At 41.8% G+C, this 27,953-nt stretch overlaps 1 protein-coding gene across 1 annotated transcript; it reads right to left on the bottom strand.

Annotated features, from left to right (window-relative positions):
* Positions 1–2,012: 2,012 nt before the first annotated feature.
* LOC133416263 (F-BAR and double SH3 domains protein 2-like) lies at positions 2,013–27,939 on the bottom strand. The gene is made up of 20 exons (XM_061703060.1): positions 27,716–27,939; positions 25,551–25,648; positions 24,276–24,321; positions 20,978–21,051; positions 19,720–19,864; positions 17,636–17,769; positions 16,521–16,575; positions 16,321–16,449; positions 14,924–15,046; positions 14,747–14,842; positions 11,155–11,271; positions 9,972–10,070; positions 8,811–8,963; positions 8,592–8,729; positions 7,971–8,054; positions 7,720–7,903; positions 6,848–7,077; positions 5,867–6,083; positions 5,718–5,782; positions 2,013–4,321 (listed from the first exon to the last, which is right to left on the bottom strand). The coding sequence occupies exons 1-20, from the start codon at positions 27,734–27,736 to the stop codon at positions 4,238–4,240; spliced, it is 2,292 nt and encodes a 763-aa protein (XP_061559044.1). The 5' UTR covers positions 27,737–27,939; the 3' UTR covers positions 2,013–4,237.
* Between the last annotated feature and the right edge of the window lie 14 nt (positions 27,940–27,953).

The following is a 27,953-nucleotide window of genomic DNA, read 5'->3' as shown; positions in this document are numbered from 1 at the left end:
AACACATTCCAAAAAAGCTGGGACAGGTGGCAAAAAAAGACTGAGAAAGTTGAGAAATGCTCATTAAACAGCTGTTTGGAACATCCCACAGGTGAACAGGCTAATTGGGAACAGGTGGGTGCCATGATTGGGCATAAAAGGAGCTTCCCCATTCACAAGCAAAGATGGGGCGAGGTTCACCTCTTTGTGAACAAGTACTTGAGAAAATAGTCGAACAGTTTAAGGACAATGTTCCTCAACGTACAATTGCAATGAATTTAGGGATTTCATCATTTATGGTCCATAATATCATCAAAAGGTTCAGAAAATCTGGAGAATTAAATAAGCGGCAAGGCCAAAAACCAACATTGAATGCCCGTGACCTTCGATCCCTCAGGCGGCACTGTATCATAAAGCGACATCAATGTGTAAAGGATATCACCACATGGGGTTAGGAACACTTCAGAAAACCAATGTCAGTAAATACAATTCAGCGCTACATCCGTAAGTGCAACTTGAAACTCTACTATGCAAAGCAAAAGCAATTTATCAACAAGGCCCAGAAACGCCACCAGCTTCTCTGAGCCCGAGCTCATCTAAGATGGACTGATGCAAAGTGGAAAAGTGTTCTGTGGTCCGACCAGTCCACATTTCAAATTGTTTTTGGAAATTATGGACGTCGTGTCCTCCGGGCCAAAGAGGAAAAGACCAATCCGGACTGTTATGGACGCAAAGTTCAAAAGACAGTATCTGTGATGGTATGGGGCTGTGTTAGTGCCAATGGCATGGGTCATTTACACATCTGTGAAGGCACCATTAATGCAGAAAGGTACATACAGGTTTTGGAGAAACATATGCTGCCATCCAAGCAACGTCTTTTTCATGGACGCCCCTGCTTATTTCAGCAAGACAATGCCAAACCACATTCTGCACGTGTTACAACAGTGTGGCGTCGTAGTAAAAGAGTGCAGGTACTGGACTGGCCTGCCTGCAGTACAGACCCGTCTCCCATTGAAAATGTGTGGCGCATTATGAAGCGTAAAATACGACAACGGAGACCCCGACTTCTGAACAGCTGAAGCTGTATGTCAAGCAAGAATGGGAAAGAATTCCACCTACAAAGCTTCAACAATTAGTGTCCTCAGTTCCTAAACATTTATTGAATGTTGTTAAAAGAAAAGGTGATGTAACACAGTGGTAAACATGACCCTGTCACAGCTTTTTTGGAATGTGTTGCAGCCATAAAATTCTAAGTTAATGATTATTTGCTAAAAACAAATCAAGTTTATCAGTTTGAACATTAAATATCTTGTCTTTGTACTGTATTCAATTAAATATAGGTTGAACATGATTTGCAAATCATTGTATTGTTTTTATTTATGTTTAGCACAACGTCCCAATTTAATTGGAATTGGGGTTTTATATATATATATATATATATATATATATATATATATATATATATATATATATATAGTATATTTCATCTATTCAATATTTAACCTGACAAAATAGGATTTTGTGACTAAATTGAAAAATAAAAAATATTATATTAATTAAAATGCCAATTAATTTAAATGCAAAATAAAATACAATAGGAATATTAAAAGTACAGTAGGAATGAACTATAATAAAAATAGAAAATAAAAACTGAATTGTGCTAAGATTAATGAATTCACAAAATGTCCTTTCATTTAAATCTGGAATATGAGAAATATAAATTATAATTAATGTCCGCTGCATCGCAGTTTTGTGTCAAAACAAAATATCTAAAGCATTCATTAAATAAATTAGTTATTGTTATTATTTATTGGCCACTGCATACATTGGCATGAAGTGCTTAGTCAATGGAATATATTAAAATAAATTAAGAAAATGATAAACTTCTATAAAAATACAATTACATTAATATAAAAAATAAGGATGAATGGAAATGATAAAAAATACAATTAAATAAATATAAAAAGTAAGGATGAATGTAAATTCAGCAGGCAGGCAAACACTAAACCATCAAACCACCACTGAACCTAGTCTTTATTTCACATTTATTTGTACACAATAAATACTGTTAAACATCCACTTGTGTGTGTAAATATGACACTCGGCAGCCACTGCAGCGCTAACACGATGAACATGGCGGAACCAAATGTGTAAAAAGTAGCGCGCTAACTTCTCTAAACAGGGAAAAGACACTTTTCTCTTTTTTTTTTTTCCTTTTTTCAGTACAAGAGGGTAAATGCAAACTTCAAAAATAAGTTTGATGTCATTCAGATCTCAAGGAGATCAACGAGAAAACAGCAACGTGGCTGACGGATATCTTTTTTTTTTTCTCACCACGCAGATTGAGTGGAACAAAATTTTTTTATTAATCCTAAAGTCTAAAAAGTAAAATAAAAGAATAAAAATTGCTAATATTTTGTAAGGATATCCATCTCCAAGCTCTCTGTAAACTATTTCAAACGACAATAGGTACTCTATAAGACACTAGGGTAGCTATTTAAGGCTAAATAACACAATACAACAAAAGTATTCATACCTATACAGGCGGTAAATAAAATAGGAGAAATGTTGACAATCAAAATACTGACAAGAAAGAAGAAGACAGGAAAAAGTGCTTCATTGTGTGACACACACTATACATTTTACATCATGATCGTTCCCTCCTTTCATGAACAAAGGCAACTTTGACAAAGAAAACCTTGGAAAATTGCCCCAACAAAGACCCATACGGAGAATCGGGCATTTTTCCACCTTTGCCTTTGACGCAGAACCCGGTGAAGCGGGAGATTGCCACTTTCACATAGACGCAGCATCCCGCAAACAGAATTAGATGGCATTCGGACAGCCACAACTGCTTTCAACAAAACAGGGCGGGAGAAGTCAGGTGTTAAACTTTAACACCCTTGTCCAAGTATGGCGGAATACCCTTACACAAAAGTGTTGTCAAGCCTCTAATACTACAACACTTCTCCCACCCTGTTGCGTTGAAAGCAACTGTCAGTGCCCAACACGGACAGTATTTTACGTTACATCACAAGGCAGCCTTTTTCAGTGTCACCGTTCTGTATAAAGGGTATAGACATGGTCAAAAGGCAGAAAACTGTAAAACAGGTGTCGTTGAGCAACAATTGCTTTCAACGCGACAAATCAGAAGAAGTGTCAGGTATTAAACTTCACACCCATGTCCAGGTAGGGCGAAAATGGTCGACTTCATCGCGGCCATTTTGTGTCAGTGCCCTTTTGTGCATTACAGCGATGTGGAAAAAGATGGCAAATTGTCAGAAAAACAGCACTTTTTAGACATGGAATAGTCAAAATGGAAATGTGGAAGGAAGGCGGAAAGATACTGGCTTTTACAACCAGTGTCAAAGGGGCTACAGGTTCTGATTTTAGCACATATTACAGAATATTGCTAAGTTGATTTTGTGTCTGCGCCATTTGTACATGACAGAAACACAGGGAAAATCTGGGCTTTTACATACTATTTTAAGGAGCGGAGAAAGGGCTACAGGCTCCATCCCACTTCCGTTACAGGACTGATACTACCTCCAAAGGCAGTAAATTGCCAGTTTAACGTCATCCCTCAGGTGGAAGGTGGAAAACATGCACTTTCACAGGCAGCCTAAAATGGGCTACAAAGGTCGGTCCCGATTCTGTTACGGCACTGATATTACCTGCAAAAGCGAAAAACTGCTAGTTGCCTTTGTCTCATCAATTTTCCCTGTCAGTTCATAAAGAACAGCAACGTGTGAGGAGAAAAGGCGTGGGGGAAAAAAATGCCATCTATTACAGGCAATGTAAAAGGGGCTTCAGGCGCTCTACCACCTGTTATGGCTCTGCGCTGCTTACTGCAACCCGGACATTTGTGGAGGTTTATTTTTACAAGAAAAGTCAGAAGCAAACACTAACGGGAGTTTAGAAACGTTCCATTTCTCCGAAAAAAAACCAAGCAAATTAAACTGGGAGCGCTTCATTTTTTCCAGAACATTCTTCCTACTCACATAATTGCCACTTTTCCCTTCTTTTAGGGTTTAAATTGGGGATCCCAGGACCAGCCTCGCACATCCCTCCCTAAACCAATGGGACATTACACGACGGACTCTCACAGGTCGTCAGCCATTTTCTTACACAGAAAAAAAGTGTTCAAATCAAAATGGAGATGTGTTGGGTTTGAAGGCGAGAAAGGCACATTTGTTTGTTCTTGCAGCAAAAGCACTGGCCGTGTGAGGCGTCCTCTGGGGGGTGTCTCATCTTCACTTCACACCAGCGTGATCTCCACCTCTTCTCGCCGCTTCACCTGCCCCCGGGGATGCTGCTTGGGGGGCGGAGGAGCAGCTCGGACCTGGAAGAAAAAGAAAACTCTACCATTAGTCCCACAAGTTATGAACGAGACGTGCTAAAACCTATACAGTGACTTCCCCGTTTAGGGCAAGTAATATGTTTCAGTGCAGGACTGAAACGATTAATCGACAAAAAATGTTTTCCCACATAGGCTAACGTTACTGCAGCCTCACACACCACTTTGTGTAGAAATAAAAGTTGGTGTGATGGCAGCGAGCCAGAAAGAAAGAGTGTAAAAGACAGAATGTTCAAAGTTTGGAATCATTCCACACTTACTAATGAACTGCAATTCGTCTACTGCAAAGTAGAGCGAACTATGTACCACAGCAGCACGTCAACAACTGCCAACATAAGATAGCGACCTTACCTAATCAAACATAGCCTACCACGACTTATATAACATACAGTCATGCCCTCACAAGTGGTCAAGGAAAGACACAGCCACCAGTGCACTTTTAATCCCTTGACTGAACAAACGGTAAGAAAAGAAACACAAATTCATTCATTCATAAACAAGCTGCTATGGTCGCCGAGGCACTCAACCTACACAGACTGGCTAACGGTTAGCCAGGTAACAGCGACCTGCTAGCCTGAGTTTACGACAGCCAGCTCTATACTCTCATTCGCCGACACCCACGTCACTCATCAGGCCAGGCCCCACCTTTTGAAGCCATACACCCTTCAAGTCAAAGATACTACAGTAGAATGTGAGGATCGCCACCCCAAATGGACAAAAATAATGCCCGTATTTCACATGCACACTCAGTTTTTATCCAATTGCGAGATTCATCGATGTAACAATTAGTAGATTAATCAATTCTAATAATATTCTATGGCTGCAGCCCTAGAGTCATACAAGCTTGTTCCCCAATGTTGGGACTGGGGTGTGACTGCAAATGTCACTTTCCCACAAATATTTTATACATCCCAACTGACATCTAATTATCCAATTCCAAGATGCTGCGTGAAACACAGTGCCGACCTTTGCAGGGTTCTGTGTAAAAGGCATAAGCAGACAAATACCAGATCTTTGTTGCAGCAATTTAGCAAGATATCTGAGTCAAAGAGGCTCAACAACAACCGTCTGCATTTACTTTCCAGCATGTGGTTGTCAGTAAGGAGACAACTTTTATTCAATGGGAGACTGAGGGCAGTGCTGCAGCAAAGTGGAAACTGTGGAGTAGAACTCTGCAATGTCCAGAGCTACAGCACAGACAGCATCTAGTGAGCTAACATTAGCATTTGTGGTTATTTTTGTCATTTCTAGCCGTGTACCCTACAATTACGCAGTGATTTAAATCTGCCTGACCAATCACATACCAGCAGTTTCAGTACTACCAGTAGGTAGGTACTAGGTAGCGTGCAGTGAAAAAGGGGCCTAAAGGGTGCTTACTCACAGGTCGGATGGTGCCTGATGCACTCTCTGGGTATTTGGGAGGTTGGGGGGATCCTTGTGCTGGACCTAAAGTGACATAAATCCACATTTGAGATCATTTGAGGATTTTAGTATGATTTTAGTCTTAAGCCTTCACACAATAAGACGTACTGTGAAAGGGGCTCTTGTGCGGAGTGACGGGTGGCGGCCGGTGGTGCCCGTTGTGGTAGGCGGGCGGCCGTCCAATAGGCGAGGCGGTAGCGCTGCAGGGGCTTGACTGGGGCGACGACAAGGTGGTGGGTGTCTGCAGGGGGCTGCTGTGGAGCGGCCCAGAATGGAAGGGGCTGCAAGGGGAGCGTTCGCAGTTGGCCGACGTGCAAGGGGAAGACTGGGAAATAGGGGAAAATAAATAATACATTGCAGTACTCACAAAAGTTAGGGAAATTTGAGGATGAATCTAAAATGCACCAGCATTTGCGAATTTGCTGAATTTTGTTGGAGCCTATCCGTTATTCCCTGAAAATCGAGGCTAGTCACTGTATATTACAATTTGCCTGTATACCATTACATTTATTATATTGTATAAATGCAAAAAGATGAGTTTAATGACTTAATACCGTTTGTGTAAAGTGCTTGTGCACACATATTTGCCCATGTGTGATGTCACATCTGTTTGTCTTTGCATGTTTTTCAGGCTTGTATGCTAGCTAATAGTATTGATGAGCCTCATGTGAAGCCAATTTGTTTGTGTTGAATAATTGAACTACTGTACTGAATACAGTCGTTTATGCAACACAGATTCATGATTGTATACATGCCAGAAACATTAAGTTGATGCTTTATGATCCTCTCTGTTTAAGTGTTTTGCCGCCATTTTGTGGTATCGATACACAATTACAACCCCCTGTTGGGCAGTTTGCAATGATTTGCAGATTTTCACGATTCGTGGCAGGGTTCACTGTATAATCTTTTCAGGTGAGTGGTGTAAATATGTAAAAAAATAATATATATGATTATTACTCATAAAAAAACAATAATCATGATTTAAAAATCTATGGATGTATGTCATCGGTTGGCAGCAACTACCCCATGGTGCAATTAATTCTGCCCAGACTGGTTTGCTGCCTAAATGGGCAAGAGTTGACTTTCTACCTGAGTGCTGCTGCCATCTCTCTGCCCGTTGCCGTTCTCGCCTGCCCCGCCGGCCAAGTCTTCTACCAGGACGGCAGGGAAGACGCCGACGACTCCGTTGAATTCGCCCTCCCAGAAGCCGTCGTCCTCGTGGGTCTCCCGGCTCAGGATGCGGATGATGGCGCCCTCGGGGAAGGAGAGCTCGTCATCCGTCTGGCCGGCGTAGTCGTACAAAGCCTTGGCGAACGACACTGCAGAATAAACCGTAGTAAATTTTAAATGGTTGGCAGTACCGTTTCAACTTAGAGTAATGTGATGCTGTGTTGCTTTGTCACTATATTTCATGTGCATTCAGACCCCTTTCACAGCTCTTTTTCAAAAAACCTATTTGACCTTTGCTGGTGTTACTAGAGACTTGAAGAGACTGCAACGTAGCTGCCTGCCATGCATGAAAATTTATTTTGGATGCTACTGTTTAGAATTTCAAATTTCAAATAGTACATACTGTTGCTAATTTAATGTTTTCGTATTCAGAATGAAATTTTGTTGAAATGCTTTAGATACATAGATGTGTGTGTTTTTTTTTTTGGTTTTTTTTTTTTTTTACATTTACTTTAGTAATATAGTAATAATACTGATAATGTTGACAGTTTAGGTCATGACAATCATAACATGAAATGTTCAGAACATTTCAGCTCTACTTACAGGCAGTGTAAAAAGGGCCACAGGGCTGTCTTGCCCCTGTTACAGCTCTTAAAATGGAAAATCACCAAATTTACTTCATTCCTACCCATTCTGCATCATTTGTTTTTATCAGTTCCACACAGGGGGGAAAAAAGGGGAAAACTACAGTTTTTATATGGAATGTAAAAGGATCTTTGAGGACGCCTCACCACTGGAGTCTCCGTTGATCGAGCCGGTGGGAAGCTCGGTCTCGGGTTCGGTGGAGTTGCTGGAGGAGTGTGAGCGAGCATCCAGCGCGGCCAGAGACTGCAGCATACTCAGCAGGCTGTTGGAGGATGGCAGCTGCAGGTACTTCTCTGGGACGTAGCCTACCTGGCCGCCACGATTTCTGGCCTGGGGAGAAATTACAGTTAAAGATTATAAAACAGGGGTTTGAGCTGAAATAACTGACAAACGTTACCTTCACCCAGTCCTCCATGTCACCGTCGTCGATGACCTCCAAGATTTCCTGCTCCTCGATGGTCAGTTCATCCGGCTGAGAGGCCTGAAGACAAAAAGACAACATTCATCAGATAAATGGGAGAACTATCCTGGATCCATAACCTCAGCACCTCATTCTCCCCCACCAGTTCTTTCTTGGTGACTTCTCTTCTTTATCAGCCCCAAAACATTTCATTCATCCTCATGTTGACAACAACAACAAAAAACATTTTACTCAATAGAAATGACTGTACAATTGATCACTAAATCATTGGTAGACGTGCTAACTGAACATTCAAATTTGGAAAAACATACATTTACCATAAAAGATAATATCAGATTCTGGTCCCCATTTATGCAATTTATCCAGAGCTGATTTGTTTTATCCCCATCCTTTTCTTTTCTCTCACCAACAAGTCACCTCAATATGCCTTATCAACACTCCTTAGCACAACTCCATTCACCACCCGCGGTCCTTCGTTTGATTTTGTTGCTTTGTTTGTTCTGTAATTTCTCATTGTTCTATATCTCGTCTAATAGTCCGGTCATGTGTGCAAAGCATTGCAAGCTGTCAACCTCAAGTTAAGACGAAGGTTCCCACCTTGTAGGAGTAGAGAACTTTGCAGGTGAGGGGGTAGTTCTTCAATGTGCTGGAGGGGCTGGAGCTGCTGTCGTCCAACACTTCGCCGCTGTCCTCCGTCTCCTCCTCGTCCTCCTCGCGCTCCAGGTCGGCCGTTCCCTTCCGGAACGACACGGACGGGTTGAGCGACTGGTCACCGCAAAAAGCATGAACTCAAAGCGGGAGGGAGGGTGGCCTTACGGAAAGCGCAGGATCGTGGGCACTGAGGTTGTTCCAGCGCTCGTTCTCCAACTCTTCCATCACCTGGTTCATGGCGCTCTTCAACCACGTTTCCACGCCGACGCCCGCTTGCCTCAGCAGGTCCAGACGGGCCTCAGCCTTCTCCTTTACCGTCTAGCAAAGCAGCACAACACCGTTATCACGCGAGATGTCAGCACCTTTCATGACATTTCAGTTTGAGTAGGGAGTGCAGAACAGGAAATTGAACTTTGGGTCTGGGAAACATCCTCATATACATGACATGTAATTCTAGCCATGTAATTCTAATAAAAAACAGTACGGGGTGACAGTAATAAGGTTCAACTTCCTGTTCCCTGTCATTACATGTATGTCACGCTTTTTCAAATTTGAGTTTTGCTCTTCTTCTTCTTTATCACTTTTATGAAAGTTAATGTTAAATGTTGGCGTCGATGAAGCGCTATTTAAGTGTTGTCCATTTACCATTTAAAATGGCACTTGTTAAACCTGTACAGTAAAACGAATTTTAAAAGGGTCACGGTTTGAGCCTGAAACCGACTATTTCTGGTTCCATTATTTCCCCCCCAAAATATTTAAAATTAAAATAAATACAACTTAATTGAAATGATTGTGCTCAATTCTAATTAATATCAATGTATTTTAAAATAAATGTTAGTTAAATATATTACATAACTTTAATGACTAAATATTTTAGCAAGAAAATAGACTATGATGTGCAGTAATTAATATTCATTGTATTTTAATTATACGTTTATATGTTATCCTCATTATTTTAATACAATAATTATGTTCGTGAAAAGATTAGATTAGATTAGATTAGATTGTGTATTGATTGTGTGTGTGTTTTGCTACTCATGTATTTTAAAATGCATACATTTTGAGCTAACTAGCTTGTGGTCTATTATAATTATAATTATGTACTTTCAAATATCATTTAATTAAGTAATTACAAAATGCATCATATTACATTACAGAAATCAAAAAATATTTTTCAACCAGTTCCATACAATAAATAAGCATTAAATATTAATAAAATATTTCAAACGAGTCAATGGTTTTCCTTTTCTGTGATTGTGCTCTTTAACCAGTGGGGGGCGCTTTGGTGTCACATTGACCAGATCGACACAGTTCACGCACAGTTACCTCTGCCCTCCGCAGACTCTGCCTCGCCACTTCCATCTTGGCCTCCAGCTCCCCAGCATTCTGCTCCGAGCTCTCCTGAGCTCCAAATTCTTCCATGACCTGCACACAAACCATACACACAAACCAACACACAAAAATGACAATAAGAACTAAAATCAACGATCACGCCATCACACGTGTTCGCCAGAGTGTGACTCATTTCCTGCTTACTGGAATCACACGGTTTGATACTGATGTTAGGGGGAAAAAAAATTCCCAAATGAGGTCAGCAATCACTTGGCTCTGACCTTTAGAGTGACGCCAGGACTGTAAACTCTCATCGTGCTCCTCCCATGTGCATATTATGGGATGGATTTTACCATTTGCCCTTTGTATATTATAAGACTGCCCTCAAGTGTTGATCTATTTTAAGCTGTCTTTAATTACAGTAATAACCGATAACTGGACCTGGGAAGCACGGCAGACGCGTGGATATCACGCCTACCTCACAGTCGAGAGGGCCCAAGTTCAACTCTCGGCTTTGTCCGACCTGTGTGGAGTTTACGTGTTCTCGCCGTGTAGTCCGTCCATACAGTAGGTGGGAATGAGAGTGTGATTCTTTTTCTATATGTGCCCTGACTGGCGACTAGTCCAGACCTTAATCAGGACAAGCCCTGTAGAAAACTGATATACTGTATGTATTGACTTACAGGTGTCAAACTCAAGGCCCGGGGCCCAGATCTGGCCCACCACATCGTTTTATCTGGCCCGCGAAAGCAAATCATGTGTGTCAACTTCTTTGATTATTGCGAAAATCTGTACCAAAATTTCCAATTTTCCTATTTAATAAATAATAACGTTGCGATATCGCAAACATTTGTCGTTTCCAAACACCTTTTAAAGTAACTTGAACAAACTATCAAACCTTGACCTCCATCCAGCCATCCATCCATTTTCTGAGCCGGTTATCCTCACAAGGGTCGCGGGACAAACCTTGACCCCTTATTTCAAAACTAGTTATCCATTGATTTGATGTGTATACAATATTATGATGAGCAGATTAAAAATTGTTATGGTTTCACAGTCATAATGGCCCTCTGAGGGAAACTGTTACTACAATGTGGCCCTTGACAAAAATGAGCGTGACACCCCTGTTAATTAACAGGAACTGGTGTATACTGGATGTACTGCATATGGGTCTCACCCGCTGTGTGTGGATGATACTCTTGTACTCTCGGGCCACCCGAGTGGCCCACTTGCGGGCCTCCTTGTCCAGGCTGTGCTCCTCCGCTGTGCCGCTCTCTTTTAGTAGATGCGTCACCTAGGGGGTAAAATAAAACACCAAAAACATGCATTTATAAGCATTTTTTTTTAAATGTAATAATTAAATTACGTGTCAAGTGAAAGTGGAGTAAAAAACAAATAAAAAAAGGACTATTATGGAGAAATGCCAAGGAATAGTGTGAAACATAAAGCATATCTACCCAGCACATAAACATGGACGCACACAAAGCATATCTACCCAGCACATAAACATGGACACAGACAACATTGTGGATTGACCGTGTCACGTGTCGACTGGAGTGCTAATCACCACTAAAGACACCATTATCTCTATATAGCGCAAGATAAGTTTTGACATTAAACTGCTTTATAACATGCGGTTAGACTCTCACTTTTAAAGTGTGAAATTTTGTGTCAAGTGTGAAATTTACCAACTAAGAAAACCTTTTGTGAGCTGCCTATTTCCCAAAATGAGGGATGAATGTGAGTCAGAATTTGGTTACTTTACATTAAACCTTTTAAAGTGACATCCTGAGTCAGGCAATGTTAACATAGATTAGCGTTAGCTTCTTATAATCGGCACGGACTTCAATATTTAGTGAAGATGTTGACACGGTGGGGTTGGAGGTGTAATTGCTTCTCTAATTGAAAGTGCAATTCGGTTGCTGGGTGATAAAATGCTGCCCCGTTGCTTCTTGCAACCCCCTAGGCTCTGCCCCCAGTCGAACATCATACTCTGCACTGGCCCAGCGGTACATGGAAGCAGGATGAGGACTGGCTCGTTTGCATGAGACTGAACCGCCCCCACAAAGCAGAGGAATCCTGGAATAAGTATATCTGTAACTTTCAATCCTTAGTTTTAAAGAGACATAGGAACTGTTATAAATTGTGGAAAATGCATATCTTTCATTTTAGAAAGTTAGAATTTTTCAAGGTGCGTGAAACCCCAGCTTAAAAGTCTTTAGGGACAGAGTACTGGGAAACAGCATTAGACTTTGTGGGGTTGACGAATGTCTTGTGGAAGGGTCCTCCCGCCCCCCCAAAAAAAATAAAATAAAATAAAATAAACAGATGAGGGACGGTCACAAAGAAGAAGAGGAGCGCTGACGTGGCGCAACAACTCTGCACATTCCTTCCAGGAACATGACGTCAGTGCGATGGAAATAGTGGACTACTAATTGACGTGCCAAGCAGCTGTTTGCCGGCATTTGAACAGGGAGGGACCACCACGATCATCATCATCAGGTTTGTAAATGTTTAAGCGCAACTAGAACACAAAACCTGCATTAAGATGTTTCCACTCGACAGCATTAGGTGTGTGTGCGTGCGTCAAGGAAAGTCAGTGCACTCTGATGAGGCTCTCTCACAATGGCTCCTTTTCACACATGGGCTGTTCACAGAGGCCGGCCCACCTCCCGCCCCACCCCCCGCTTTCGCCTATTTCTACCGGATCCCTCCGTCTGGCCAATGCAGCGCGGCCAGGGGAGGGAAGGGGTGGGCGGGGTTTTTGTGTCCACCGTTAATGTTTTCTTTAGGAACAAGGCGGCCGCTTGTTGGGACGTCCAATGAAAACAACGCCAGCGTTTGCAGCTCGGACAAATTGTGCAGTGTTTGCTGAGGGCAAAGCGCCGCCAGGGAGGACGTACGTACGCATGTGTGTACATGGTATAAATTAATATACATTATATTAAAGCACACAGGCCGCAGAGAAGAAGTCGTTCCGGCAATTTTCGAACTTTGGAGGTCGTATCAGGAGGTCGCGGGACTTATAAATCAAATGTATTTTAGTGCGAGGATTAAAAAGTAGATCTTCTTCCTGCTGTGAGACAAAGCAAAATGTCTTAGGGTTGGGGGTCACCGGTTGCACGACTCAAACGATAACTCCCGGTTAATGTGTGTATATATGACATCGCCGAAGAAGAAATAGGCAGACACTTCTAAGAAAGCAGCCATCAGGTTGTATTTGAACTGTCTGCTTGCATCCAAGCTTTTATTAAAGTGTATCTTTCATTATTATCATTGTCCTGTCTCTTGTCAACTAAAGGGTTAACATTTTCCCCCTCGACGGACACACCAGACATCGTTCAGTCATCGGTTTGTGGGATGCCGTGTTGCTGTGTGAAAGCACGCACATTGGCAGCAACATCCCACACCACTGGGATATGTGTAAATACAAAGTCGGAGAAATTATCCGACGCAGCAACTTTGCTGTGATTTCTGTGTGAAAGAGCCTATACACTCTTAATCAGTAGCTCATTTCACACTGCCTGTGTCATTTCCCACCCATGTCCGCATTTCTACATGCGTGGAAATTATGCAGAATGAGAGTGAGAGGACCCCAGAATTTTCCACCTTCGAAGGTAGTATCAGAGCCGTGACTGCGAAGGGACAAATCCTGTGTGAAAGGGAACTCTGCAATGCCGCGACAGGGGTGTGAAGTTTAACACCGGACATTCACTTCCCAGACACCTTGTTGCGGTGAAACCAGTTGTCTGGAATTGATTGACGTCACTGATCGGATCTGCGAATTATGTCATTACAGCCAATCACAACATCTGCAAAAAATGCAAAATATCGATCAGATCAGATCAGTGGAAAGTCAACTTTTCTGTCCTTGTTATGTTGAAAGCAAGTGTGCATTAGTATTTACAATGACACTTGCAGGAAGAGCAGGGACAGGGGGGGGGGGCCTCCACAATAGTTCCTCACTGCAGCTTTAGGCCTGGCTTGCTTTTCTGCTGGGATGACGAAAGCGGCCAGCGTCACCCGAACGAACGGCTTGTTATTTTTTGTCCGCGTCCGTCTGAGCACAGAAACACGTCACCAATATTAAAAGCAAGGCGCCTGCAACAAGCGCAAACACTGGATGTTTGCAAAGTGATCAAAGTCCGCATCCCTGCTTGCACATGAGAGGATTGAGTGTTCTATGGGGCCGCTTGTTAAACATCGCCAGGCAAATTGTTTATAGATGTAAAAAATAACACACTAATAATAAACAAATGTTGCCTCGTCTCTCACATATACAGCGGTACCTCCAACACCTTTAAGGAGACATACAGAACTTTGTACTTTTCCCACGGGTGTTTTGGTAACATTTCTGGGACATCAAAATACTGCATGGATCATTTTTCTAGAAATTCTAGAAGAATTATAGCACACTGAATGAAGTTGTAGACTGCTACGTCAGCTGCTACCTAGCCGCCAAAATGGCTCCCGGTCACTTGTGTTTAGAAGGTATGGTGTGTGTTATGTTTTAGCATTACATTTGTGGTTGATTTAACTTTATACTTGACTTTTATTACCCCTCAGTCATTATTAAAGCTAAGAGACAGTGCCGTTGTTTTTAACGTCTTAATATTGGACTGGCTACCTTCTGCTGATACCTGTATGACAATTAATTGATAAAATGTCATATTTCGACCCAGAAATGAATTATTCCAATGTTATGTATTACGTAGTTTATCTAAATGGGAATTCTGTTTTTCAAAGCCAACAGAACTGGTTTGCTTTACCGTATCCGTGTCGATGGGCTGGTACGAAAAGTCAGCTGCTTTCTGGAAAACGGGATTCTTCTGAACAAACATCCGCTGATGGAACTCCTGCAGTACCTGCAGTAGATTTTTGGCAGATGAAAAACAGATGCGATGCCGGACTTAGCAACGAAACGAAAAGGCGTAGATGCTTCTTACCCCGTTGGAGCATTCCAAGAGCTTGTTGAAGACGTTGTGGACGGCCTGGTAGCTCTCCAGCTCAGTCTCACACAGCGACACCAGGTAGTCCTTCACTTGCTCGTAAATCCTACCATCCAGCACCTGCAGATGCCCCCCAAAAAATTTCAATCTAATGTCTTTAATTCTAGGAATAAACTGATACTTTGCGTCTGTACAGTACTCGTAAAAATGCACCGATACTACACACTGAAAACGCCGTGCTGCTCAGCTCTGGCCGAGACAGCCACGGTCTCACCACGAAGCCGTGACAGTACGGCACGTCGAGACAACTCAGTGATGGTTTAATAAAGTATCACCTGAGTTGTCCTTTCACCGTTTTATTTCATAGCTTGTGGTATTCTTAAGAAGCAATTTTATATTTATTTTTACTCACTTTATTTTGTAGTTAACAGAGAGAGCGAGAGGTATGATGGCAACCATATTCCTACCTTTCTCCTATGTATACTATGCCTCCTAGTAATCAGACTGAGACACCACATTTAACTGAAATGCCTTGCGTTACAGGCTACATTTAAATGAAATATGTGGCAAGACTGTGAGAAAAACATGCACTTGGATGTTCAAATGTAAGTAATGACGAGTTATTACTCGAAAAAGTGTTACATTTGAGTGAAACTAATGCCATGTTCAAGAAACTTTTGTTTTTGAATAGTATTCTCATATAAAACATCACGGATGCAAGACGTAATGGCATTATAAAGTATAAGTACTCTGTATCGGAGAGTACTCAAACTTAAGTACCTGTACTGTGTCTCCAAAAAAGTGTTATTGGTGCATCACTATTTAGTTCCATGCAGTAGAAGAAATTATGATTTGATCCCCTGCTGAATTTGTAAGTTTGCCCACTTACAAAGAAATTAACAGTCTCCAATCTTTATGGTTGATTATGTTAAGAGGCAAATATCCGTCCAAAATGCCTTTAGGGACACGCAATATAAAATTAGTTTTTGGCGGCTGCTGAGAAACTCACACTCAAAACAGATTTTCCATTGGGTTGAGGTTTGGAGATTCCTGCCGTGTACTTCAAGACTGCTATCTTGCCTCTCTCAATATCATCATCATCACTGCACCAGGCCAGCTCTCGTATGGAACTCCAGACCAAGGTCAATTGATGGTCATTTGTGTGTCTTTAATTTTTTTTAATAACGGTGCCAATAGTCCCTACCTCGCCTTTTGTGGCTAGTTTTGTAAGCCATTCCAGCCCGAGCCAGACAAACCATAGCTGAGTCGTAGGGGATAAAATAGTAATTTCACCCAATATTTTTGATTGAGATTCTGTCCATCGTCACGATCAATAAAACAACTATCAAATTAAATAAATCCCCACTACACATGTATATGGCGCAAAAGTACACCTTGAGGCAGTCGCTTAGGTCGGTGTCGTAGTAGCGCTGCTGGTGGGCGTTGGCGGCCGCTAGCGTGAGCAGGTAGTCATTCCGGCCGTGGGTGGCTTTGGAGTTGCACTCGCTCCGCTTGGCTTTCAGCTGGAATGCAGGAATTTTGTCAGAAAATGTCGACTGTGTCTCTCGCATCCTTTGCAAATAGCTCATCAAACCTTGACAGTTGCCCTCTGCAGACTAGATCTGGACTGGAAGAGACTTAGCTTGGACCTGGACAGACAAGAAAGAAGACAACACGTCCCATTTTCTTAAAAATTTGATTTTGCACGAGAGAGTACATCTTTAACAGGATCAGGCCATCAATCAGTGCCCTCGGTGTAATTTATAAGCCACAGTCAGCTGGGGTGGCCAGAGAGTCATTACAATTTACTAGCTAGTTTTCCATGTGTAGTGTCATAATGCTGAAATCGAAGCAGGTTTGGTCCCACTGCTGCCTCGCTAACCGCAAAAATTACGGTTCAGAAAACACGTATTTTCAGGGGTTTGTTTTCAATCATACTAGCAGTTATTGTTTCAGGCCGTAATACACTTCCTTTCTGTGACACTTTTAATAGCAACAATAGCTAGCAGTAAAAGTGTACTGTATTTTAATAAATAGTGGTCTGGAGGGTGTTTAGTTTCTGAACTGCAGATGAGGGAGGCATTTTTTTGAATAATATTGAACAACGTTAGCTTAATATTTCAATTGATGTCAAGTAAAAGCAGAGTTTAAAACAAAATAAAATGGACAGCTCGGGGGAAATGCTACAAAACTGCAATGAAGTCGAATAGGTTGACCGAATAAGGCACACAATATTGTGGCGTGACCATCTGTTAAGTCTGCTGCGGTGATTCACAACCACTCATGTGCTGTTGGAAATTATCCTATAGCACTTAATTAATATTTACAACAAACGTATCTTTGTTCATCTATCTATGCCAGCAACTTATAGAGACAGGCAGAACAATTAAACGCTCTTTCACTAGATAGCAGAAGGTACAACTAAACTGTGTATCCACATGCTGCCATTCAACAGAATTATAATAATTATTATCATCAAATGTCATTATTTTAGTACGTCTACTTTTTGTGACCTTTTTTGTATGGTAGAGTGCTGTGACATTCTTCAAATGTAGAATATATGAAACACTGGTCTACTAGACCGCTAACTGTCATTAAAGACACCTTGTCGGCATCACGTAAAAATATCTTTAAGGGCCAGGGGATTCCACACGTTTGATCGACAGTTTACGTGCTGTTGTTTTGGTTAGCAAATGAGTTGGCTCTTACTTGGCTTCCAGCTCGGCCTTCTCCCGCACGGCTTGCGCCATGGTCTCTGCCTCCTGGTACTTCTTCCTGCTCTTGGTCAGCTCTTTGACGGACTCCTGCAGCTCAGCCTGGATGCTCGTCAGCCGTTCGATACACTGGTCGACACACAAGGTGGCAGGATTTTTACACTCACGCAAATTCAAAGCCGTCCTAAACAACGTTGGATTCGACCTGGGTTGCCACAAAGGGTAATGACATGATGACATAACTATTTTGATAACAGTAAGGGTTCCAAGGTCAAGATGGTGCTTAAGATAGTGTAGTGCCACATTAACTTCAAGGTATAGTAAATATCTAATACATAACTATAGCACAATAAGAAAAAAATGAAAAGAAATGACCAATCTAATCAAATCCTGTAGATGGTGGTAATGTGCATTACAAACATTAAAAGTCACTTAAACACACTACAGTTGTATTTGCTGGATCTGTTGGGTGTATACCCTGCTCGGTCTCTACTGCGGAGCTGACTCACAGCGAAAACTGAAAATTTTGTAGCTGGAGAATAATCCCAGCGAGCTAGCTAACCAACTAACTAAGCTACAAACGGCGTCAAACCATTTTTTTATGTTTTTTGCACTTGGCAGAGGTAATAAGAAATACGCAAAAGATTTATTGCTCCAAATCAGCATAACAAAATTAATCCATCTGTTCCGTGTAAAACAAATGGTTGTGTACACCCAAGATGAATACCATGGGGCATTCTAAAACAATTCTGTTCCTCTAATCAGGTCAGCTAAATTGAAAGTGGCAGTATTTAAATGGCATTAAATCAAAGAGAAAGAAAATCATAAGTTCATTTAAAACTGAACAGAGACTCAATTTTGGGGCCATGTTGACATTGAGTAATATTCAGGCTGCTGAAGAAGGCTGGGCTTAAACATCAGCCCGTCACCGAGGCCTAGAGGACTCGTTGAAAACATCCTCACAAGTGTTAGCACAGTGTGGTACAGGAATACTACCCTGGCTGAGAAGAAGATGTAGAAGTGGATCATCAAAACTGCAAAGAGGGTCATTGGCTCTGACCTCCCTTCCATGGACACTATTTTCACACAGGACAATAGGAGGAAACCTCAGAGGGTTTTTTTTAAAGGGAAAAACACCATTCAGCCCGTGCCCTGTTCTAGCGGGTGGACTCAGGCTACGACCTGAGACACTGCAGTGCCGTAAGCATCAGCACTCACAGAAATTGCTTCGACAGCAGCTTTTTTTCCCCCAGCCACTGTCATGCTAGTGGCACAGGACAAAGAGGGAAAATATCACAAACTCACTCAGACATTGAGCAATGAACCCCTGTGGTTGGACCACTTATGTGCCACTACCTCAAAAGGACATATGGGCAAGCTCTATGTGATCACTTCAGGTCAAATCCACTTCAATTACACTGCAGGTCCAAGTGCCCAATTCTGACTCAATGTTCATGTGCGTTTGTATATTTCTAAGTCACATATCTGCTATTTCTGCATTTACTCTGACGGAACATATGAAACGACCCACATGCGCAGACAACATGTATGTGACTCCACAAGCGGTGACAACACAGAAGTAAACAATAACACATTTGTGTTTGTTTGGGAAGACGAGAGCCTGTGTACATCACCACTCAGGGTATTTCAATGTTACACTCACAATGACAGGTTGGATCCGCCAAACTGCACTTGGATTAACAGATATCCGATACATATCAGATTTCTATTCTTATTTAAAAGAGGCCTGATTTTGATCAGAAGATATCTGATTCCATCTTGCTGTTTTTTTTTTCTATTTATGCATCACACATATCCCAGTTGTGCCACTTGAGAACAAAAACAATCTTCATTTGAATTTGAATCTGAAATCACTTGAACCACGCAATGTAAATCCATCTTAATAAAGGGTTAAGTATCTTGGTTACAGTGTCCTTTTAACAATACTGCAGGGGCGCGCTCCTTGAGGTGGGCTGACCTAAATGCCGTCTGCGTGGCCGTCCAAACGGTCGCGCTTGTGTAACACAAGTGACAGAAACCCGAACTGGAGATTGTGAGTGTCTGACCCCTCGGCGTTACCTTGCGCAGCTGCTGCTCCTTCTGCAGCCGGGCCATCTTGGCCGGCTCGGCGACCTGCACTTTGTAGTTGTCGCAGGCGCTGATCCTGGACTGGGTGACCTGGACAGTACCCTCCAGATAAGCCCTCCATACGCAGTACATGTTCCTGGGCCAAACACACACACACACACACACACACACACGCAGTGTTGTTTTACACAGCTGAAGCAACAGTGGAGCGGTTCTCGCACACCCGGGGAGGAAGTTTGTGGCCCAAATGGAGCAACAGAGGAAAAGTAGAGAGTTTCATGAAGTGCAAGAGTAGACACCTGATCCACATTGTGCACCCACAGAGGAAAGCAATGTGCTCAATTGCTCAATTAAAAGTTAAAGACGCTCACTTTAGGGAAAGGTTTTCAAGCCTGGATGGACTAATACAACATTTCTTCCATTATTTGGAAAACTTTATTTAACATAAAAATGCTCTTAAGCACAGCTAACGTGGAAAAATAAATTAAATGCACTACTGTAAACATATATTTTTATTTTTACTGTAAAGACAAAGGTTAGTTAAGTGTAAGGTGTTGCAAAAAGAATTCATATACTGTACAGTACATAATCTGTACAAATAAATAAATGACGAACATCCTTTTTCCCTTAACTGTTTTCTTTTTATAAATTGCAATATATCCTATTTGAATAAGCCATTTGATTGGCCAACTATTATAGTGTCACATGGGGAGGAGTTACAAAGCATTGTTGTGCATTTCCTATATGTATACTTTAACTTGCATAATGACGCAAAAAAAAAAAAAAAAGACATCCGTGAATCCCATAAAAGTTGCACTGGTTAAAAACGAGACTACTGCAAATTCCTGAAATGTTGGTCAAAGTTATGAGAGGAATACCATCAATTCTCCAAAAGTTATCCAGGTTAAAATATGACATAAATTCCTGAAAATGTCATGCAGGTTAAGACAAGACCATCATAAATTACCTAAAAGTTGTACATGTTAAAAAACACAAGTACTGTAAATCCTGCAGAAAATCTTAAAATGAGCCAACCATAAATCCCCCTAAAAGTTGGACAAGTACTGTAAATCTCAGAGAAATTATGCATATGAAAAGAGACCATAAGTCCACCAAACGCCACTAGTAAAACAATAAGTGTTGGTCAAAATTATCAATTAATAAGTCTGCGTCCGTATAGAAGATTTTCTAGGTCTGGATCCAGAAGACTGTCATAAACGCCCCCCCCCTTGGTGTTGTTTTTACTCACCTATGATCTGCTTCCTCTGACAGGCTGTCGGGCCATTCTCTCTTCAGGTACTGATTGGCCAACTTTTGCAGGGCCTGGAGGAGACAAAGTGCGGACGACACCTTCACCTTTAACACCAAACTGCATAAATTACCACAGACATGAACTCTTTCACCTATTAGAGAGGGATTTACATTGCTTGAAGGGGGGGAGAAAACCTTAATTCATGGTCACCAAATGGAGCCCTGAAGATATATTAAAATGCTGCACCTCTGCCAGGTGAGGTTAACCATACCAGAAATAGAGGAACAGAGTAAACATTCCAAGAGACGCAAGGAAAAGACATACAAATGAGGTCCAAGCCGTGTATTAACGGTATGACCATCACTTTAATTCGCATCGCTTCTGGTTTTTAACAGACTTGAATCCCCGCAGAATGTCGGCGATGTGGAGAGATGCCTCTGAACCCGATGGTCCCTGGCGGTCCCGGTGCCAAGGCCGGAGAGCCGCGACAAACCGGCTCATTGTGGGGAGGACGAGCGACTGAACTGGGCTAGCGGACACGTCTGAATGGAAGCGCATGGAGGAGGAAGAGCTCAAACAGAGGAGGTCATTTTCATCGCTGGCTGTGATGGGAATAGCAATCCTCCCAGTTGGCTGGAGAAGCTTGCAGGTGTAAGATACCAACCTCAAATAAGAGTGCCCAGTTTATTATAGCACAAGTCCATCTTTCATGCTTTAAAAAAAAAAAAAAAAAAAAACACACCCTCACTTTTAGGCAATGGATTAAAATATCACAATGATTGGTATGTTTCCATTTTGAGATGCTTTTAAAAACAAACAACTTGGGTAATTTGACATCCCTTTGCAGGACTCGCCAACAAATTGCTTGCTACGCTTCAGTTCTGCACATTGTTCTTCTCTCAAGAGATGTTAGCCGCATCCCAGTGCGGAGGCTGCATCCTTCGGAAGACGGAATGAGTCAAGTCCAAGAGACGAGGCGGAGAGCTTTTAAAAAAGCGACACGTCCCACATTTTCATGAATTTGTACGCTCAAACAGCGCCTAGCCAACCTGTATCCCGAAACTTCAAATTTTGTTATGATACAGAGCACAAGAGCGTAAGAAAGGCAACTGAGGCTCAAAGCTTCATTTATTTACATACATGTGTAGCAAAATTACATAACTTGAGCTTGCTCAGGCTGACATAGCCAAACAATTTCCTAGAAAAACTCAAACTTTTAACAGGATATTAAGCACCACAGTGTAAGAAAGTGAACTGACGCTCCAAGCTAAACCCATTTACATGCGTACACCAAAATTTGTTAATTCCAGCATGCTCGTTCTTAAATATCCCAACAATTCTTGTAATATTTATACTTTTATACACATTTAAACATATACATGACACAGAATGGCGGCTGAAGCTCAAAGCTAAACCTATTCTAAGAGTAGGAAACAGGATGACTTCAGATTGCATTCTGCAGCATGCATTCTTGCAGATCCCAACACTTCATTTAACATTTAAACCTGTAATAGGAAATAAAAAGACCAGCGGAACAGAAACGCAGCTGAAGCTCGGATCTAAACCTTTTCCCATACATATGCGTGTAGTAAAATTGTTTACTCTGCATTGCACATTCTCGTATATCCCAATACTTAGCACTAAAACTCAGAACTAAACTTTTTCACAGACCCCTTAAACAAAGTTAGGTAACTCCAGCTTGCTCATTCTCATATGGCCACACAATTTCCTAATCATTTAATGTTATTAAAGTACATTAAGCAGACCAACGGAACAGACAGGCAGCTGAGGCTCAGCGCTAAACCTCTATAGATGTAAAACTGATAAGCTTCCTTATTCTTCTTGGGAAACATGGACCTGTCAACAAGTGAAGGCAGGCCAGAAAAATCACCACTGAAAACTTTTAAGCGCTACCCTTGTCAGCCTTTTAAAACTTTATTTATTTATTGCCTTTCGGATTCGTTCTCCAGTCAGTTTTAGGGGCAAACTGCTTGAGTCTGCTGAAGAGGCTCTGAGCTTTAAAAAATAAATAAATAAATAAATAAATAAATAATAATCTCTACCTTCAACCCCAACTAAATTAAGTCAACGTGAACGCAGCCAAACTAAAACTAAACAAAACAGTATAACAACAGATAAACTACCAACACAGGGGAAATTACGAAATATTGAGGCGCTAACTTTGGCAGCTTTGGGAGCCTCACTACATTGGCTTTACACCACTCTGCCTTCCAAGTAGAATACATAAAGTATGGCAGTCCATCCATTTCCTATAACACTTTGTCGGTCGCTGGTGAGCTTGAACCTCACGTCATTCAAAGGCAGCCCAAGTTGTTGCGGTTACTACACAACAAAGTACAAAGTATTTTAAAAATTCTCGCCATGCATATATAGAGCAATTATATATTACTCGTGCACTCACTGTAGTAGCCTCGCCAAGCTGCACTATTTGCATATCTGTTGTTGACCAATACTGGCCACTCATGCCAAAGTAGCATCTGCTCCATTTGCACACTGACTGAGGAGTATCTGCAACATTTGCACAATCAACATTGTCCCAGATTATCGCACTACTCGCTTGAAGTCTCGGCGCCCTTTGCACAATGGTCATTGCACCGGACTATTGCAATCATTTGAACTGCTCTAATTGTGAGATGACTGTTGTGAGGAATTGTGAGAGGACAATTGTTTAAAAAAAAAAAAAAAAAGTACCGGCATTACCAGATAACTAGCAACCCTTTATTGCTCAGTGACTGTTTTTTTGTCAATGTCTTTATGTCTCAAAAGTGTTCTCTGTCAATTGACTGTCTGTTGTCGTACTCGAGCGGCTCCAATTGCCGAGACAAATTCCTTGTGTGTTTTTTGGACATACTTGGCAAATAAAGACGATTCTGATTCTGAAAAACATCTTGGTGAAAATAAGACCGTTTTTGCGTAATGGTGCAGACGGCTGAGCAAACAAGACACAAGGCGGAGGAAGTGGCTCGGACAAATGGGCAAACAGACATGTCGGGATTGCTAGGTGGACCGCAGTCGTGGCCCCTCTTGTCACAGAGGTGCGGGACATTCCTCACGGGGATGTAACGCCACAACACCGCCAAAGGGATTTTTTTTTAGACGTCCGATTGACGTCCTTCTGGAAGCTGCGGCTACAAACAACAGGTTGTTTCTTCCTTACCGCACACCAGAACAATTAAGTGCCCAAAACGACCACGCTATCATCATGACGCCTAAATATCATAAAGAGATAAGACAGGGCAATAAAGATTTATGACATGAAAGAGCGTTTCCTTACCTGAGCGTAGTCCCGCTCTACAGATGCCCTCTTTTGGCTAAAAGTTCTGCAAAAGACACGTGTGAATTATAAAACCACCAAAAAGTCTTATTTTGTCCTGTCGTATAATAACATCGGTCATTAGTCTACCACGCCAGAGTCATGACGCCGTGAATTTTGACGTGGAACAGAATGTAGCTTATCAAAGAAGCACCCTAACTTAGGAACAAGGAAACGACTGTAAATGTATCTCTTCACCGATGTCGTTTTTTTTTGTTTTTGTATAAAAGTGTTTTTCATAGCACGGCATCGACATTTTACAAGGTTCCCATCTCGGGTAACCTTCAGAAACATCGGCGCATCGCCTCGGAGGACTTGTTCCAAAATAGGCAGTCGAACAAGAAACTTTGTGTGTGTGATGTTGAGTTTATCGGCGCACACCACACATATGACCACAACTGTGAAATACCAGATTTTTTTTTTTTTATCTTCGTGCGCGTCATTGCAGATAAAAAATAAACAATATTTTAATATTTGAAAAATCCTTCTGTTTACCAGGCCTTAGTGTCATTCCACACATTTAAAAATGTAGTATACTTGATCCCAGGCCCTGCCTCTTCCTGCTACTGCAATATTTCCAAGAGTTTCATTTGCTCGCTCCAAAGACAAAGCACTAAATGAGAAATGTTCCTTCGTGTCTGAGCTAATTTACAAGCCGAGGAACAAAGCTGCAGGGACGCCATGGTGTAATTTATAGGTATACTTCAAGGGGGGAGGTCAGCGCCCCAGGGGGGAAAAGCAGAGCGTAGCAAAAATCATCACGAGGCAAGTAAACATGTCCGGACTTGACCGCCACGCCTCCAAATGATCTGCCGTGACTTCCCGGGAGCTTCCTCCCCGCTCTGGATGTTCCTGTCGTCGTTCTGGCGACGGGAACATCTGGCGGCTCACCCGTGGTCTTGACTCCCAGCTGTTGGGAAGCTTCAGAGCTGTGCCACCGGCCACAGACAGGAAGTGGGGATCGGTCGGGCTGTCAAATTGACAGCGGCACGAAAAACACGACCGCAACCTTTGACTTCTCAAGCTTTGCAACGCATTTTGATAACAATACTGTCTGGTTCTGCTCCACCACTTGGACAACGTGTCTCGATTACATGCGAGCGTGTGCAAACTAAAACATAAGAGGTGCTCGGTTTATGTTGGCCAAATTCAGATTAAAGATCCCTCTCATCAGATGTGTTTTTATTTTTATTTTTTTAAAACACCGAAGCCACGATTGGACATACGACCGCTAACCTCAGATCCTCCAAAAGGTCACACTCGGCTTGGTGTTTGACGTGCAGTCTGCTTAGCTGCTCGCCGTGAGTGTGTTTCAGCTCCTGGGTGACCCGGACCTGCAAAAGAAGATGACGAAGAAGACGTTGAAGAAGAATTGTTTTGAAACACTTTACTAACAAAAGGGCCAGAGTCCAATTTATCTATTTGATAAACATAAATAGCCAGCTTGGCTTCCCTGGAAGCATTTACATTTTAAGAGCTAACACTTAAATTTGTCTTCCTTCTTGTATTTGCTTGCGCAAATTAACTTTGCAGCTGAGAAAACGGCACCGAAGAGGTTAAAAACATTTGTAAGCATAGTATTAGTATCAAAAACATCATCTCCTACACTTGACAAAAACATGGAAAATATGTTCATGAAATTTTGAAAATGGACAAGATTGACAACGTATAAAAATGCATTTGTGCATAAGTACATTGGAGATCAACCATATTCACATTCGTTTGATGTTAAACAAAGTATGAAGAAAAATTTTTTTAAAAAAAGAAGTTGAGACGGGGGCAAATACTTTTTCACAGAACAGCACTGTATGTTGAAGTGATACATCTCCACTGGGAGACGAGCTTTGTATGTTGGGGAGGAGCTACGTTTAGCCTGGGTTGTTAGTGGACGTTATAGTGACTCTTTGAGACACCCAAGTGCTCGCGTACTTACGGCGATTTTTTTTTTTTATTAAATCAATTGTAAGCCATTTATTGTTAAGGGTAATGTTGTAAGATGATCTTGAAATTATATTCATCAAAATCTCAACCATAGCGTTAACCGTTGCTGTCATAGTATCGGCACATTTTTTCGAGTCACAGTATGAGTACAGACATACTGTACCGAGTAACCATTGATGTAAACATGGGGGCAACATGCATCAAACTAGCATTTAAAAAGTGTCTATTTATGCTTGCATACTTCCAGACACTCATAAAGGGAGGGGAGGGGGGCGGGGGGGGGGGGGGGGGGGGTCCACTCTTGCATTTGGCTCGTATAAAAATATAAACTGCAATGAGAATAAGAATAAATAATCCCTTTATTTTCTCTTTGGAACTGTACGATAGTTTTAGTGCAGGAGCTGTGTAAATTTAAGTGATATTTCATGGAACTTGAGAAAAAAATTATCAAAACAATATATAAAAAATATAGGCTCTCTAGAAATAAAATACAAAGGAGGTTACAAACGGCCGGCGATTAATTAGTTTGCCCAAAAGTGTAAGAATACTTGTTTGTCATTCATTTTACATTTGGCTTGTAAGTGTTTTTCTTAAAGCTGTTTACTGGAATTATGCCTTTAATACTGCATTAGTGATAGACAACGGCACGTTCCGATTTACGTACACGTTCGGAACTCCGTCCTTAACTGTGTCGACACTTAACATCCTCAATTAATGCGTTGTTGTGATTTTTAAGACATTTAAGCCACTATCGTTGTTCCTTTTTGTCATCGACAAAGGGGGAAACATGAACCAAACTACCATTAAAATGTAGTCGTTTTAAGCTTGCATACCGTCAGACATTCGTAAAATGAAGAGCAGGGATTAATGCGACATATATGTAATCAAGTTGGGTCCACTCTAGCATTCGGCTAGGATAAAAATGAAAACTGCGTCAGACTAAAGTAGACTTTTTTAATCACAACAACAATCTATCGCTTCGATCTCGCAACCGTCCGCTCGTTTTAGTGCGGGTGAGCCGAGTGAAGAGAAGTGATATTTACTTGAACGTAAATACGCTTTAAAGAATCACTTGCGCGCCGATGTAACACGTTCATCGTGAAAATAGGAGTTATAGAAGGATTTTAAAATTAAAAAACTGTTGAAAAGTGAAGTTTGTGTGCAAGTGAGAATACCAATTAATTCAAACGGGAACGAGCCGAGGGCACTTCAGGCATAGATGTTTCTCCTAAATTGTGGCACATGAGATTTTAAGTAAGTTTTCTTCGCTTTTTGAATATTTTTTTAGGGGCAATTAAATGTGTGGGGTAGGTAAATCCAAGCGATAAAGTGGCGAAAATGTTCAGGCAAAAGTGGTCTTTTTCCGTTGTTGATCTGGCAACCATTAAATATGCACCACTTCGTCGAGTAACGTTAGCTTCGGAGGCTACACACAAACTATGGAGGGGGGGGGGGCTCACCTTTCTCGGTGGGGGTTGCATCCTTCTTTCTGGACATAAAAACAACGCGAAAAACTCCTAAAGTTTATCAGGGCGGGAAAAAAAAGTTGGTCCGTGTTTCGGCGATTTTGGGGTGGGGGTGGGGAGGGGGTCGACAAAAAGAACGATAGTCTCAGGCGGCCATGGCGAGTCCGGTAAATTGTGAGTCCGAGCCCCGTTGATGAAAACAGTGCTGTTGCTTGCGGCCCCACCGAGCAGA

This window comes from Phycodurus eques, chromosome 17 (genome assembly GCF_024500275.1).
Source record: "Phycodurus eques isolate BA_2022a chromosome 17, UOR_Pequ_1.1, whole genome shotgun sequence".
NCBI lineage: Eukaryota > Metazoa > Chordata > Actinopteri > Syngnathiformes > Syngnathidae > Phycodurus > Phycodurus eques.
The sequence above is the reverse complement of the archived record's forward strand: the minus strand, read 5'-3'. Positions and strand labels throughout refer to the sequence as shown.

Coding starts and splice junctions, on each gene's coding strand:
- LOC133416263 (XM_061703060.1), bottom strand. CDS start 27,736: ATGCAACCCCCACCGAGAAAG. Junction 19,865..20,977: donor TCAGAGGAAGCAGATCATAG/GTGAGTAAAAAC, acceptor TGTTTGGCCCAG/GAACATGTACTGCGTATGGA. Junction 16,576..17,635: donor AAGGCCGAGCTGGAAGCCAA/GTAAGAGCCAAC, acceptor TTGTCTGTCCAG/GTCCAAGCTAAGTCTCTTCC.